Source organism: Acanthopagrus latus, chromosome 9, assembly GCF_904848185.1.
Source record: "Acanthopagrus latus isolate v.2019 chromosome 9, fAcaLat1.1, whole genome shotgun sequence".
In the NCBI taxonomy this organism is placed as follows: Eukaryota; Metazoa; Chordata; class Actinopteri; order Spariformes; family Sparidae; genus Acanthopagrus; species Acanthopagrus latus.
In genome coordinates, this window is record NC_051047.1 from 10,856,985 (window position 1) to 10,872,229 (window position 15,245).

The 15,245-nt window shown below is 40.7% G+C and overlaps 2 protein-coding genes across 2 annotated transcripts in view; one reads left to right on the top strand and one right to left on the bottom strand.

Moving 5' to 3' along the window:
* Window positions 1-3,300: 3,300 nt before the first annotated feature.
* On the top strand, window positions 3,301-9,915 carry ecrg4a (ECRG4 augurin precursor a). Its single transcript, XM_037108641.1, has 4 exons — window positions 3,301-3,585; window positions 7,399-7,446; window positions 7,546-7,715; window positions 9,505-9,915. The coding sequence occupies exons 1-4, from the start codon at window positions 3,516-3,518 to the stop codon at window positions 9,652-9,654; spliced, it is 438 nt and encodes a 145-aa protein (XP_036964536.1). The 5' UTR covers window positions 3,301-3,515; the 3' UTR covers window positions 9,655-9,915.
* Window positions 9,916-10,023: 108 nt separating this feature from the next.
* uxs1 (UDP-glucuronate decarboxylase 1) overlaps window positions 10,024-15,245 on the bottom strand; it is a 28,206-nt gene continuing 22,984 nt past the window's right edge. Inside the window, exons 12-15 of the mRNA XM_037110352.1 lie at window positions 12,769-12,829; window positions 12,572-12,629; window positions 11,809-11,912; window positions 10,024-10,818 (exon numbers count right to left, since the gene is read on the bottom strand). Coding sequence (XP_036966247.1) covers window positions 10,687-10,818; window positions 11,809-11,912; window positions 12,572-12,629; window positions 12,769-12,829 — 355 coding nt within the window. The 3' untranslated portion in view covers window positions 10,024-10,686. The remainder of the gene's footprint in view (window positions 10,819-11,808; window positions 11,913-12,571; window positions 12,630-12,768; window positions 12,830-15,245) is intronic.

The following is a 15,245-nucleotide window of genomic DNA, read 5'->3' on the forward strand; positions in this document are numbered from 1 at the left end:
TGAAATGTATTAAAAGGCTTTGTAGCAACCGTGTTAAAATTAATTCTATTAGAGCATGGAAGACCACACAGCATGTGGAAGGCAGATCAGGACTTGCATCGGTTTTCATCGCGATTGCTAATAACCCTGACTTTCTCCCAGGGACCTTGGACACGGCTTTCAAGTGCTGAACAGCTAAGGGAATTTCTGCCTTGGGTGACCTTTTTGATGGTTCTACCCTCATGAATTTCAGTCAAGTTATGGAAAAAAATGGCATATCAAGGAATGATCTTTTTCGTTATTTTCAGGTCAGAGATTTTATTATGAAAGACACATTGCTGCTTGCTGATGTTAATGTCACACAGATAGAAAAACAAGTGCTTCTTTCTCAGGGGGATTCCGGTCTGAGGGAGCTGGGTGTTGTTATAACTGAGGAGATGTGGGATGACATCTGGGATAACGCAAGGAAAATAACAGTCTGTAATCGGACGAGAGCAATGGAACTTAAGACGCTGCATAGAGCACATGTTGCCCCAAACCGTCTCTCCAAATACAGAAAGGATGTCGCTCCACTTTGTCTTTAATGTAAGACAGGAATTGGTGATCTTACTCACTGTTTCTGGTCCTGTGTTAAGGTACAAAGCTTCTGAAGAAAGGGACTGAATTTGAACCAGTTTCCCCCTTTCTGGGTCTTCCCAGTGGCCATGTAACTGATATGTATCGAAAAAAAACTGTGAAATGGGATTTTGTGCCAGGAAAAACATTCTTCTGCACTGGATCTCAGACAAAGCCTCCTCAGTTGTGGCATGGCGCAGGACAATAATGGAATATATACCACTGGACTTTCTGACCCGTCTCCTGCACTACAGAACGAATGCCTTTGAAAGAATACGTAAACCATTTCTTGATTACATTTATGTAAATCTTTCTGCTATAATGACCAGAGCATTTGTATAAAACAAACAAACAAACAAACAAATGTATCATTTTCTTTATTTAGCTCCTGTTGTATTTCACCCTGTGCAGTGCCTGTCACATTTACCTGGAACTGATCTTTCTGTTTGTGTTTCTTGAAATTTTATATTGTTCATCCCAGCTTGGTTTTGTTTTTGTTTGGTCATGTCTTGTGTATGCTTTTTTTTTTGATAAAAAAAATAAATAAATAAACACATTTAAAAAAAACAAAACAAAACAAAAAACTTTCAGGCGGAGCTGCAGCCCCCTCAGCAAACCCACCTTCCACCCGCGTCCACTGTCGTGTCCACATACCCCGGCGCTCAGTGTGGTGTTGGTGTGACGTGAGTGCAGATCAGACCAGATGTCAGTTGAGGGTTTCGCAATCATTAGATATTTCTTCCTGTCAGAAAAGCCATGTTTTCTCTGCGCCACATGCCTTTCATCCCCTCGTTCTCATCCTCCCCTCTTGTTCCAATCTTCTCTGTGGTGGCTGAAGGATTACAAATGGACCCCGAGGGACACATGACTGATCAGTGTGTGTGTCTGTTTCCACTCTGTGTTTTGGGGGGATTTAAGGCAAGGATCTGTGAATTTCACGCTCAGGAAATCTGTATTCCTATCTCATAAATCCAACAACATCTGTTTTCCCTTTAGTATAATGTTTTTCATCCACAATGGGAATGTGTGCCTGAGGACACTGAGCCATTCATGAGACCCACTGTAGACAGAGAAGCCAGGGATGCAGGCTGCCTTTTCTCAGAGGTATCTGATGAATAAAAACGCAGGGGAAATCATGTCTATCTGCAGCCAGAGGTTTGAGCTTTTTCAGCAATACACCAGCCGTGACTCACACTGTTCAGTTCAGTTCAATTCAGTGCAAGATGAACTGAACATCTTTTCTTTCCAGTATCCTCGTGTGAGTGTGCAGCGGAAGCGTTTGTGAGGGAGGGAGCACACAGTCGAAATGCATCTTTTTATATAGAGGACACCTATGGCAGACCTTGAATAATCATAGGCATGAACATTCATCCTCACTTTATATGCTTCAACTTTTCTAGCCCTCCCAACTTTCTGTCTGTCTCTCTGTTTTGTTGCTCAGTTCAACACCTCTCAGAATCCAGCATGAAAGGACTGCAGTCATCCGCCAGCTTCTGGCTCTCCTGCATTCTGTCTCTACGTGAGAGAGACAGAGAGACTCTTTTTAGATCCAAACCAAACACACACACACACGTATGCACACACACACACACACACACAAACACACACAGTGGAATTTGGCAGTGAAACCTCTATAAAGTAAAAGTTTTTCATTCAATCTGGAATCAGAAAGCCTGTGATGATTGTGTGTACAGTGGTTTCATGTGGAATTTATGAGTTACACAGTCCCAGCAGTCATCAACGTGAAACTAACAAGTCAAATTTATAAGAAATGAAAAACACATTCTGTCAGTTTAATGCAAAATGATCAAAAATGTCGGCCTCTCATATAGATAGAGACAGTGAGAATATTTTCCTGGATCCACACCAAAAGGTTATGGGGGTCTCTTCTAGGCTGGGAGCCATCCTCCATCCAAGTTCAATGCATGGAAATCCGTACAACAGGACTTGATATTCTGCTGACAAAACCGGTGAAAACATCAGCTCCTCGGCGGATGTAAAAAGGTAAGAAATGTTTAACAAAACGGCATTTCTGATGATGATGACAAGATGAAGACATGACACACAGCATGTACATTGATTTAGCATTGTGGGATCTAATGGGGCTTAAGGTTTTACATTAATAACCCACAGCTGTATCTTGTTAAAGCAGCACATGCAATTAGACTGAAGATGTTTGAAATTCATGCTGCTTTCAGCTAATTTCATGTGCAGCCTCATGCCTTATTCTCACTGCAGTAATTAGGCCTTTTTTATATTCCTGGCTGATGAGACACCCGCTGCCCCAGCAGACCCACTCTGCCTCTCATACTGTCAGCACAGAGATCCTCAGGTAGCTCACTGTTGCCACTGACTTCCTGTTGAAACTGTTATTGTTGCCATAGCTCAATTTTACAGCTTTCATTTATTTTAAGAGTCACACAAAGCTGCTGCAGCAAATATTACAGAAGCACATTCAAAAAGTTTGAACTGAGTTCATGAGTTCACACGATTTACATTTGCTTCAGTGGAATTCTTCGCAGGTGGCGCAATCATTTCCTTGTTAAACGGAAAAAGATCTATTTATGACGAATGTGTCCTGCCACAGAAATCGCTTCTCACAGAGTCGACCCGCGTGGAGAAAAAAAAACAAAAAACAGATTCAGTTACATGTGTTTTCTTCCGTCTCGCCGCTGCTGCTGTAGTGTAAGCAAGGGAGAGGGAAAAGTACCTGGGACACACATGAAAATCCATTTAAGAGCGGAAAAGCTCCCAGCTGCAGTCTTGTGTCTGTAGGCAGGAGGTAAGAGACATTCCACCTCCATAGGCCAGTTTTCCACTTGGAAAGTTTGGGTGTCCGCCCACTCTTCCTTCTGCTGGTGTAGCAGCTCATGGACGGTTGTTGCCTTTAAGCAGCCCTGTAAAGACTGAGAGGGGACAAGATGGCATCCCAGCAGTTCTACATGAGGTTAATGGGTCTGGCTGTGTTGCTGACACTGCTGGCTCTTAGGGGTGAGCTCAATCCTCTTCTTTCTTCAGCTTTCCTTCTGCTTCACTGACAATTTGCTTTTAAAATGTTACATTCTTTCATCCACATTAGTCCGTCGTGCATCATCTGGCTCTGTACTTCTGTCCACTTTTCTGTGATTTCTTGGATTTCTGACAGCACTGTCAGTCAGAAAGATGAATTGCTGCATGTCAAAGTGTGTGAGATGTTATCTAAGAGAGATCATTCGTGGAAAACATTAAAGGAGAAAGCAACAATCTGACAGGATTTTGAAGCCGAGTGAATTCTGTGTCACTGTTTTCTTATCTCCTCTGAGTAACCTCGATAATGACAATGAAAATTCAGTTCAGACAAAACGGATTCAATGGTAGAGAAGAGAACAGATTTAAAAGGTTTTGCAAATGATCTTATCCATTCGATTTGAATGGGCATAATCTACATTTCCAGTGCACAGTTTTTTCAAAGCACTTTCCAAACATCTGCTTGAATATATTTCATCAATCTTTGATGCAGACTTTGGGAAACTCAAAGACTTTAAAACTTGCTTGAGATAGCAGAAGGAGAAGGAGAGGACTTTCAGGGTTTCTTTTTCTTTTGTTTTCAGAGAATAGGAAATCCATTACAGTGATACACATCTGCTCCCCTCATGGTCTAAGTTTAACCCTTGGGCAGAACTGTATTTAAGGGGGTTTACATAAGACTGAAAAGACTGTTGTAATTAAGTGTCATTCAGTGTTATTCGATCAACCATGTCATTTTTAAGGTGTCATGTCCATCTGCACACCCTTCAAACAAAATGTTGTCAACTGTTGTTATCTGCAAATGACAAATATGCAAGAAATATTAGCTGGTAGTAATCTGAAATACATCAGGTAAAAAAAGGAGAGGACAACAACATTGGATTGGACAGGCGTTTATCCAGTCCACTATTTAGACAACTGAGGTTGTAAACATTCATTTCAGATCTTCATTTCAAACTTCTCATTCTGCAGTAAACGCAAAGTTTGTTTCACAGTGTGAATCATGTACTTGCTACAGCTGCAGAGCTGCAATGTACTTTGTTGTTTAAGGAGGTAACTCGCCAGCCTATTATTTTCTTTTCTTCCAAGCTCGTCCTGGTATTGAATCATCCATATCTGCAGCTGTAGCGGTGTGCCACAGGGCTCTACTTTAGAACCACTGCTTTTTAACCTGTAGTGGTCCTCGCTACCTGCTTGTGCTCACTTGCTGGCTGCGTTGCTGAGCTGCTGCTGCTCACTCACGTTTGTAACATGGCATTTTCCTTTGATAATTATCACTGAATATGATGATGTGATTTTCATTTAACCCTGTTAAAAGAGTGTGAAAGCGGGAAAGGGAAAGAGGGAGGGAGGGAGGGGGAGAAAGCGAAGCAAAGAGCAAAGAGAGTGCACAGAAAGAAAAAAACTGCCCTTTACCTGCGGTGTGTGCGCTCTTCTAGTGAAATGCTGGTATGAGGTAAGATATGACTCTCTACAGGTCATTTTCAGGCCTATTTTTGCAGACAGGTGTGCATTTGTCCGATAAAAATAGGCGAGACTCTGAATCTCTAATGAAGTGTCGCTGCAGTCTTGCTTGACACGTGTGTCTGCTATAATCGGTTGACACTGACACCGAAATGAAAGGCAGCGTGTTCAGCTTGACTTGGCACTGTCGAAACAATTACATGGTGTGGATCTCAGTGGTCAACGATGTCAACTAATTGTGAGAGCAGAAAGAGAACTTGATGTATGAAATGTCTTTTTCGTTTTTTAACACAGTCACGCTAGCAGCTGTGTGAGGCCGTTCCACAGCCCTGTTTATTGTGCTGAGCATCTTAATTCAAAAGGTGCAAACATGTACTCATTAGCACTGAACTCAGAGTTTTGGACAAACTAAACCTCTGACCCGATGATGATGGCGCTCAATAAAAAAACTTAAGGGATCACCAAAGTGATTACAATGTCACACATTTGCATAATTTACACCAATACTCATAGCTGCAGTGAAGCTAACTGGAAGCTAAAAACACAATGGAGCTGACAAAAGAAATGGTGAGTGGTGCCGTCTCAGGTGTGTGTGAGCCAACCAATCAGAGTAGACCTGTGAACCATGAGCTTAATATATCTCCTTTAAATGCAAATTTAAATAATTTCATGTTCATGTCAGTGTTGTTCTGCATCTGACTTTTGCTTGCTTTACATCTTGAGAAGTGCCATTCTATCCTTTTTATGGTTGTTTTGGAGTGACTGTTCCGCAGCCACTCAACGCACTGAATAAGCTGATAACTGCACTATTACAGGAGTATTATTCAAGGCGGTCGCCACTGTCCTCTCTAACAATGGCTGTGGATTCAACAACAATTCATGCGCTGTGTAAAGAATGACTCATAGTGTACAGTTTACATCACATGCACAGACTGCAATAGTGATGAGAAAAGGTCTGCAGGAATGTTTCTTTCAAAGCTCAGGCATCCGAAACCAGAGAAAAAGAACACATGTTAGCAATTTTCTCTAACTGCGTCCTTCACATTTAACCGCACACTGCAAATGTTTAGTGCGTTAGCAAGAGTCAGTCTTAAGATATGGACTGGATTTCTGTTCATATTCTTAAGGACATTTGGATTAGGCATTTGGAGGTAGGTTTAGGAGTTTTCAGCTTTGTAGATGGGTTAAACTCTCTGAGGATCAAAAGTAGGGAGGGATTTCAGTGTTGTGAGAGTCAACCTCCGCTCCAAGTGTTGTAAAAGATAAACTGCTGTGTGCAGCGAGCAACAGCACACCTCATTAGTGCACACTTTGTCTACATGGACTTTCGCCACACGCAGTGCGGCTCGATCGCTCCACCTGAAATTAAGAGTTGCAGGAAGGAAGTCACTGTCACAAAAAGTAAATTGGCCACAAACTCCATTATTTGGATGTGTGTTGGCAACTTCTCCTTCTTCTCCTTAAATCAAACTTTGAAGTTGGCACCTATAATGAATACTGAGAACAAACTTATCTGTGAAGCTGGTTTAGTTAAAGGAAAAGTTCAACCAAAAATGAGAATTCAGTCATCATCTAGTCGCCTCGATGCTGATGGGAACATCCATAACATTGTGCTCATCCTTCATAAATCCAAAGCTCTGGAAGCCCAAAATTTCCTAATTGATTTGTGATGATGTTATGAGCATCCTTTTATAAGCCGAATCCTTCGCTGTAGCTGCTAGGCTGACTTTACATCTTTTGAAATCAGTTCAGGACTCCCAGACACTTGGATCACTCTGGACGAGCTGTCGGAGCCATTCCATGTTTATTTTAATCAGTTTTTTAAAATGTCAGTTGTTTATGAGAATGCTGCAGTGCCATTTTGCTGCAGGGCTCCAGAAATGTTTTGCAGCCTCCAAAACCTCACTTGACATTCTACCAGCATGACGGTGAGTAGATCATAACAGCACTCTAAAATGACGGAATGTGAAAAATCAGCTGCAGTGGCAGCGGTTTAATTAGAAAAAGAAACAAAAATGCCATGTTAATGAAGCTTTGACAATGAAATGGAAGCTAGAATGTCTGATGAACCATCTCTGTATGAGCAGCCTTAAACTCGTACACAAGTAGAAAGATGGTTTGTCCATTAAAAAAACAAAAAACAAAAACTACCTCACTCGCCACAGCTGGCAAAAGCACATGATTTAGGACAAACAATCAGAGTGTGCGACTGTTCAGAAATGAGTGACAGCTGATAGAGTTGTGTTTTAATTTTTAATCAGTGTAACTCACCCAGCTTGAAGTACGGTGTTTCATACTGCCACTCATTAGCTCTCTCGTGACTCTCCTGAACAGAAGTGTCCAGTGACAGCAGCTTGCACCGGATCTTGAGGAAAAGAGAAGGTAACATTTAAATCAACAGTATTTTCTTCCGCTGATTCAAATAACAGCTCAAGTGAAAGGTGTTCTGAACATGCCTCTCATTCTGCTGCTTCCATCCAGTGGCAGGAGCAGGTACTGCTCCCTCAAAGTCCTCTGTAGCCGTCCCCTCTACCAAGGCTCTGGAGTTCCTGTCCAAACTGAGCAGAACCAAGAGGAACGTCTGGGATCGCAGCAGACCGGACGTACAGCAGTGGATTATGCAGTTTATGTACATGGGATTTGATGAGCAGGTGAGTTGTGCGTTTTTCCAGGAGAGTTCAGGTTTTGTCTGAGCTCCTGAAGCCTTTCAAACACAAGGATCAATATCTAGTGGAGGCGGCAACATGTTGAGTATTCCTCAAAACAAAACTGATCCACATAACAAAAACAGCAGATAGCTTTATCGCCTTTTGAGAAATGACTTTTCACGTGAGAACAAAAGAAAACACAACCCCCCCACACACACACCAGAGAGACAATAAGTCTCTCACAGTTTATCTCTAACAAAGAGCTCATGACACCAGAAATTCTCTCATACCGTTTCTGATATTTTTGTAGAGATGAGTTTCCATGTCCTCGTGTGACACCGAACATTGAGAACATTGTTTGTGTACACAGAGTTTACTAAAAAGAAAGTTTCTGAACAACTCACATTACCAGTTGCTTGTTCCGCCCGCCACCGTCCTGCCAGTTGAAAAGTGTCAATCTCCAAATGCGACGTCACATGGAGCGCTTTTGTTGGCTAATGCACCCCAAGTGTAAAGCATGTGTCTGTCTGTTCTGTAGTTTTTGATCTGAAGCTGAGATTACCATGATGATGTCACAAATCGGAGTTATCTCGTTAGAGATATGCAAATCTCTAAATCTCTAAGGAGATAACTCCGACTTAACACCATGAGGTTTTGCTTATTGGTATTGGAGAATGTTAAACAACAAGGCAACACCGTAGTGACTGTTGGGTGCATAGTCTTAACAAGTACGTACTTTCAGTCTTATTCTTAGTTGGGTTTATGGCAAACTTTAACTTTCTAGAAAAATGTAAAAACCACTTTGTAACTGATGAACATCATATATGTGACTCGTGGCAGAATTCAATTATGACCGATAAATCATCTGCTTCTACTTTCTAGTTCACCACCGCTATACATATTTTTTCTAAATTCCATGGTAGGGCGGGGCTTCACCTCTCTGGGGTTTTGTGCACCAGTCTGGATACTGCAATATTTGAAGGTTGACTCACGTGTCCTGGCTGATGCTGCCACCATCAATCAAACCACACCCAGATAACTTGATGAAGAAGACTCATTATTAAGCTTCAAATTATTAATAAATAACATGAGAAGAATGTTGCTTCTTTAGTCAGGAATATTTCATTTTATTGAGGAAAAACTGGATTGTCGGGGTCTTTGAACGTGACTAAAAGATAGATGATGCAAAAACGATAAATAAGAACCACAGACAATTATGAAATATAGTACTCTGGAGCTTTATGCCTTATATGGCAGACATTTGAAGGGGAACATGTGGAATGACAAAGATGAAGTAACCTGAAGTCTGGTCTAAAAGATGGTCTTTTCTAAAGGCAAAGTCATCCTCAGACTGATGCCATCCGGCTGAATGAATAAGTACAAACATGGAAGTGAATACAGCGGTTCCTTCCATCACACACAGATATAACCCCACTTGCAGAGACCGTCTGAGCTTTCCTTCAGGTCACTGACTGTGATGTACAATTCACCAGGGACGGTCAGGAATGGAGGGAGCGGATCATAACAACAGATAAAAAGGGAGCAGAGTGCACAAAATAACCCTCTCCCGCCACTGTTTTTGACAGCTGACAGCCTTTCCGTTTCACTCAGCTGGATTGGGATGCCATTTGCTGTGAAAGCATTGGCCTTTTCAACATTTGCCTTTTCATGCATCTCTGCAGCTGATGGTCTCAGTGGACACCTTATCAGCTGCCTCTGTGTCTATTAGCTTGAGGTTTGTCGAGTTTCCTAACGAGTCACGTCTGTGGCGTGGGTTTTGTTTCCTTACCAGAGGCTGGAGGCCGACCTGTCGTACTGGATGGACCACGCTCGCTCCACTGACCAAGGCCGCCAGCACCACTATGATGAAAACTCCCCCATCGGCCCGCGTGACCCTAGTTCTTACAGACATGGTGCTAATGTCAACTATGACTACTATTGACTCAAGCCTGTGACGACTCCACGCAGCTAACAAAATTCAAGTACTCCACAGCTGCGTCTTTGTTTCTTTGTCACATCCACCAGTATAATCCATTCTCAAAACTTTCTCATCGTCAATATATTTTATTTCCTTTTCACTGCTCTCCAAATTTAGATTTGAGGCAGCTGATTTGTATGAAATACTGTTCAAATCTGATGTTGTGACGTCAGTTTTCTTATCTCTAGATTCTTGTAAATAAAGATGTGGCTTTGTACTGCTCGAGTCCCCTGCAGCTTATCTCTCCCTCTCCCTCTCTCTCTCTCACACTCACACACACACACACACACACACACACACACACACACACACCTAATTAAATCATACACGAAATATTTGAAATATTTTATTAAAATAACATCTTCATCTGAAATCGATAATGCACATCCTGACATGAGATTTCACCAAGTAGAACACACTGATGTTCTGATAAACACGGAGTGATGCTTAACAGTCTGTCTGGGAGATTTGCAGGGTCCTGTGGTGCGCTGCATGATCAGCCAACAGGGTGCACACCGCTGGTAAGAGGACAAACAATCCAGTGGAAAAACAAAGTCAGGTAGCTCACCTCCGGAGGAAAAACAACATAAAACTGATAAAATAAACATGAAGCACTGATGCACAGTACAAGCTGTTTGCAAGATTCTTGAGTCGGTAATTTTAAATAGCAAAAAGCACAAATTCACAAAAGAAGGCAGGCTGGGTTTCAGATTTCTTGCCCAAAAAACTGTTTTTGATTCTTGTCCACCCAACACACAAGTACCGGTAAGGAAGACCTTATCCCACAGTGCATCTGCAGCTCTGACGCAAGGCAACATTGTCTTTTTTTTAAGAGACTTTTAAGAGAAAGTTGTCTCTGCGTCTCAGAAAAGACACCAATTCTCAGAGCTTCTCACTCAACACTGTATTTCAGAGAGAGGAAGTCTTCTGAGGGTCCTCCGAGGAGTCTGATCATCCTTCTGTGTTTCAGGAGAGTCTGTGGCGGGACACCAGACTTCAGTTGTGTCTGGGTCGTCCTTTCTTCATGCGTGCGGCTTTAGGTTTGGGGATGTATTGGTTGTTGGCCTGGTGTTCCAGTTCCCTACTGAAATACTGGATGGTTTTGTTCAAGCCTTCCTCCAGGGGCACCTGTCAACACAAGAATGTGACATAAAGATACTGCCATACCACATGTAGCAGGTATATTAATGTATTAATACAAGAAGAAGAGGTCAGATAGTGGCTGAAAGTAAATGTATAATGATGCGATAATCATGTTAGCTGCTCCCTAAACACGTCTAATACTCATTTTGTGTCACCTATATATGTGAAAAATAAATATACATTTCAGTGTTTTATTGACATTTTACATTCGCTGCTGAGGAAGTAAGAGGTTAGTACTTAATTCAAGCTGCTTTAGCTGATTTTTACTCAAAAACAGTCTGTTATTTGTTATTTTTTATCTGAAAAAAATTACATTCTCAGATTACATTTGAGTCCGCTGATCACAGACACTAAACTGGTTTATTTACTGTACATGTTGGGCCAATAAGTAACAAAAATTACAGTACAGAAATACCCAAGGTATGAGAGCTGTTTAGTTTTCAACTGTAAAATGTTCCATTCGGTAAATACATGGATCACGATTCAAATTTAATCAAAATGGATGGATGTTCAAAAATGTTAGTGATATGCATCAATGTTACAAGAAGAATTAGGGGCTGAGAGCAAATATTGATATCAGTATTGTCCTAAAAAATCTTGCACTTGAGGACTTCACTTTATATGACTTCTGAAAGGATTTTTCTTCTTCACTGGGTTTAAATCCTCATTATGTGACTTTGAACACTCATATCAAGAGAACGTTATAATGATGGGTTTTAATATTACGGTTGTTAATCCACTAATTTTTAAACATTTCTGTATCAGCTTGCAAGACAAATTCCACTTCTCAGAATCTCCTCTGCACTTATCAGGAGACAGATAATGAGGGGCTTTTATATGTTCACTGTGATGAGACACTGACCGGCTGGTGTAATTGATCAGATCTGCAGCATTGTGACAGTAGGTTTGGAGGTGCGTGTGTGAGCATATGAGCATTCATCTCATAACACTGAGTCAGCCATGTGTCACACGTACCACCGGCTCCCAGCCGAGCATCATCTTGGCTTTCCGGATGTCAGGCCGTCTCCTCTGTGGGTCGTCCTGGGCTTCTGGAAGGAACTGGATCTGACTACGGCTCACTGTGTGTGTGTGTGTGTGTGTGTGTGTGTGTGTGCGTGTGCAGTTCATGGACAAGTGCACAGAGAGAATGGTATTGTTAGTATTCTTCTCCATATTCCTTTAATACTGCTAATGCTCACATAACAAACAGTTTAATTGGACAGAGAGGAATGAAAGCAGTTTGTTGATGTGTCTGTGTCAGGATGTTCTGGTGGCTTCATGTGTGGGTGTGCTAACTCGTGACGTGCAAAAACATGACCTCAGGTTGTGTCTGTGGAGATACCACATTGGACCACTATAACTGTGACTGGACAGCTTAGGCAGCTTGTTTGTTCTACTACATGACTCTGATGTCTGTAGAGTTGTCCAGCAAAAGCCACTTCCAGTGCAAACTTTGTCAGTGCAGCTACTGCCGCTCTCTATCACAGTGAATGGGTGAACTGAATATGATCACTTTGTGTATACAGCACAGTTACCATAAGATACAGTTTGATGATATGAGACACATACATTGTTACAACAATAAATGTATTTAGTCCTATTCTGAGATCAATTTCAATTGCAGGACCACCATGACACAGAAGCACACTTTAAATCCACTTTAAAAAAAGAAAAGGTGAAACAGAACAGACAAGAGGAACAGACAGAGGATGATATCGTAATCAAACCAACACCTTACCGACGAGGCTTTTGATGAGACGAGCAAACTCCAATATGGTGTGTTCCTCTGGGTTCCCCTGCACACAGATTTCAAAAGCCTCCATCAAAACAGTGTCAACTGGAGACAAACATTCAATTAATGTAAAGTTAATTCCCTGCGTGGAATTAACTTTACGTTTTCGATTTGACAAACACAGCTGGGCATGATGAGCTCACCAGATTGACTGGACTGCTGATGTTACTGTTCATCAACAACACCAGGCCGTTCACCAGGTCGCTGGAAAAAAAATCAGACACCAAAGCAGACACATTAAATTATTTTTGTTCCTCTTGCAATTTGAACATATTTGGACAAGAAGTCAGAGCTGGGGAGGATATCTTGATCCGATCTGACTGAAAACTCTCTAAATGCCCTGGCAGTAACCATGTTGGTCACAGCCTAGCCACATCTTAAAGCATACTCTGTTTTATCATATTTAGACAGAATGGGACCATGATAAACAAAATGGACATCATGCTGTATTGAGCAACTGTGATCATAAACCAATTAGGAATATTAGGTAATAAATAAGTAATGATAAATAAAAAAAGTATGGTAATTTTCTCATAAGCTTACATACAATTGGACTTCTTTCTGACTATGAGATAAAATGCATGTGAATGGCACTTCCACATTGGCTTCACTTTTCAGGTCAGGGAGGTTTCTACACATATTACACTGGTTTAGCACATTAACATTTACTAATTAGCACATGACACAGTACAGCTGAAGCAAATGGACCGTTGTTTTAAATCAATGTTTTAAAAAAATCATGATGGCGTTAGATAAAATAATTTAGAGATCACCAAAGTTATTACAGTTCATAGTAAGTTGTGCAAAAAAGTCAAAGGACCATCAACGTCTGTAAGATTAGCCCTCTCAGGACAGTAATTAATAACAATAATAATAATAATAATGATCATAAATTGCATGGCAACCTACACACTTATTGACACATTTTAGTCTGGAATAAAATGACGGACCAACTGACCAACAGACAGACCTGCTGCAAGAGTGTGGCTGAAGATAAAGAAAACCAATTCACATCATTCTCATAACACTGTTGTAAGACCTTGTCAACAACAAGTATAAGTTACTAATTACAGAGATAAACTATGTAATTATAACCGATAAGAGAAATCATAATAACAACTGATTAAATTTCCCATCCTGCCTTGGTTTCCAGCTTTTGAAAATGATGTTGGCCACACAGTTGCCCACAGAGAAACACACAACATTCATTAGTAGAATTCTGTCAATATGTATTGGACCTTGACATTAGCAGGCATGTGCAAACACAGATAATCATACAACGGGCTACCTCACAGGTCAGGGAATAGTGGATACAGCTTTACTACAAAAATATAATCCCCAACACCACACTGTATCCCTATCAGCTCTCTCCTGAATGCCAAATTTGCATTCATGCATATATACATGATACAGAGATGTATTTTGTCCTTCAGGTTCACACAATGAGGCACGATAAATATCCCATACACCTCGCTACAGAATGCATTACAGCTCAAGAGCAGCAAGAACTACATCCTCACCAATGACATTACAGCTGAATAGATGTACTCCTTGTGCATCCTTGAGGTCTAACAAATATGTTGACTGCATTTATTCAAAGCCATTTTCTCCTCCCACACTGAGATGATGTTCTCACCCATTTCCACTTATTTTGTTACCATGTTGGTTAGTTTGTCAGTATGATTACACAGAAACTACCAAATGGATTTCCACAAAACTTGGATGGAGGATGGCGCTCGTCCTAGAATTATTGCCATTTACTTTTAGTGTATGTCCAAATACTTTTTTCCCCCTTCATTTCTTCAACATTGTAATTTTCTCTATGCAATAGAGTCACCAGAGCAGATCACGGCCATCCTAGACAATGCTCTTGTTTCCACTGGCTGTCAGAAATATTAACATTAAAAACATTTCAAAACGGACAGGTAAAGACCTGACTACTTAGCTTACTCAACCACAATAAAGCATAAAAAAATTAAGCTGAAACGATGATAGATATTAAACTGATCGTTTCTTGCTTCAAAGACATCACACATAACTCATACCATCTATACATTGTTTTTCTATTGGCTTTCCAGGTTAATGATTGTGTAGATATTTTAAAATGACAAATCAATTTGTCAATGTTTTGTTTTATAAATGTTTTATATAGTTCTGTTGAATTAATTTGCAGTGAAAAATAAAATACAAACTTTTACTGAAATTGATTGATTAAATAAAGTAAATAATTAAATGAACAATGAAAACGTTGTTGAACACTGCTTATAAACAATGCTTGTTGTGTAACTGAAAGTTTGACCAATGAATAGTAAAAAAAAAAAAAAAAAAAAAAGTGTCCATAATGAAGGATATCATCCAAGTTTACCAAAGTCATTTTGGAGTTTTCTGAGAGTTTCAATTGAAGGACCGTTTATCAAACGACCTCAGCTTTTCCCTGCTTACATAACACTAAGATCATAAAGCAGCAGGGAATGTTTCTAAGAGATATGAGAGCTTCAAATGATCTCCGTCTCTGATGTCTCTTCTTCAAACTGACCAAATTAATCTCACCATCACTTGCACACAAGTCAATAAATCCTCTTTTAAAACGACAGCATACACACATAGTCTGCTCTTTCAG

Bases quoted from the DNA above. Each gene is read 5' to 3' on its own strand.
- ecrg4a (XM_037108641.1), top strand. From the start codon at position 3,516: ATGGCATCCCAGCAGTTCTACATGAGGTTAATGGGTCTGGCTGTGTTG. The intron at 3,586-7,398 runs GTGAGCTCAATC...TCTCCTGAACAG, and splicing joins GACACTGCTGGCTCTTAGGG to AAGTGTCCAGTGACAGCAGC. The intron at 7,447-7,545 runs GTAACATTTAAA...GCTTCCATCCAG, and splicing joins GATCTTGAGGAAAAGAGAAG to TGGCAGGAGCAGGTACTGCT.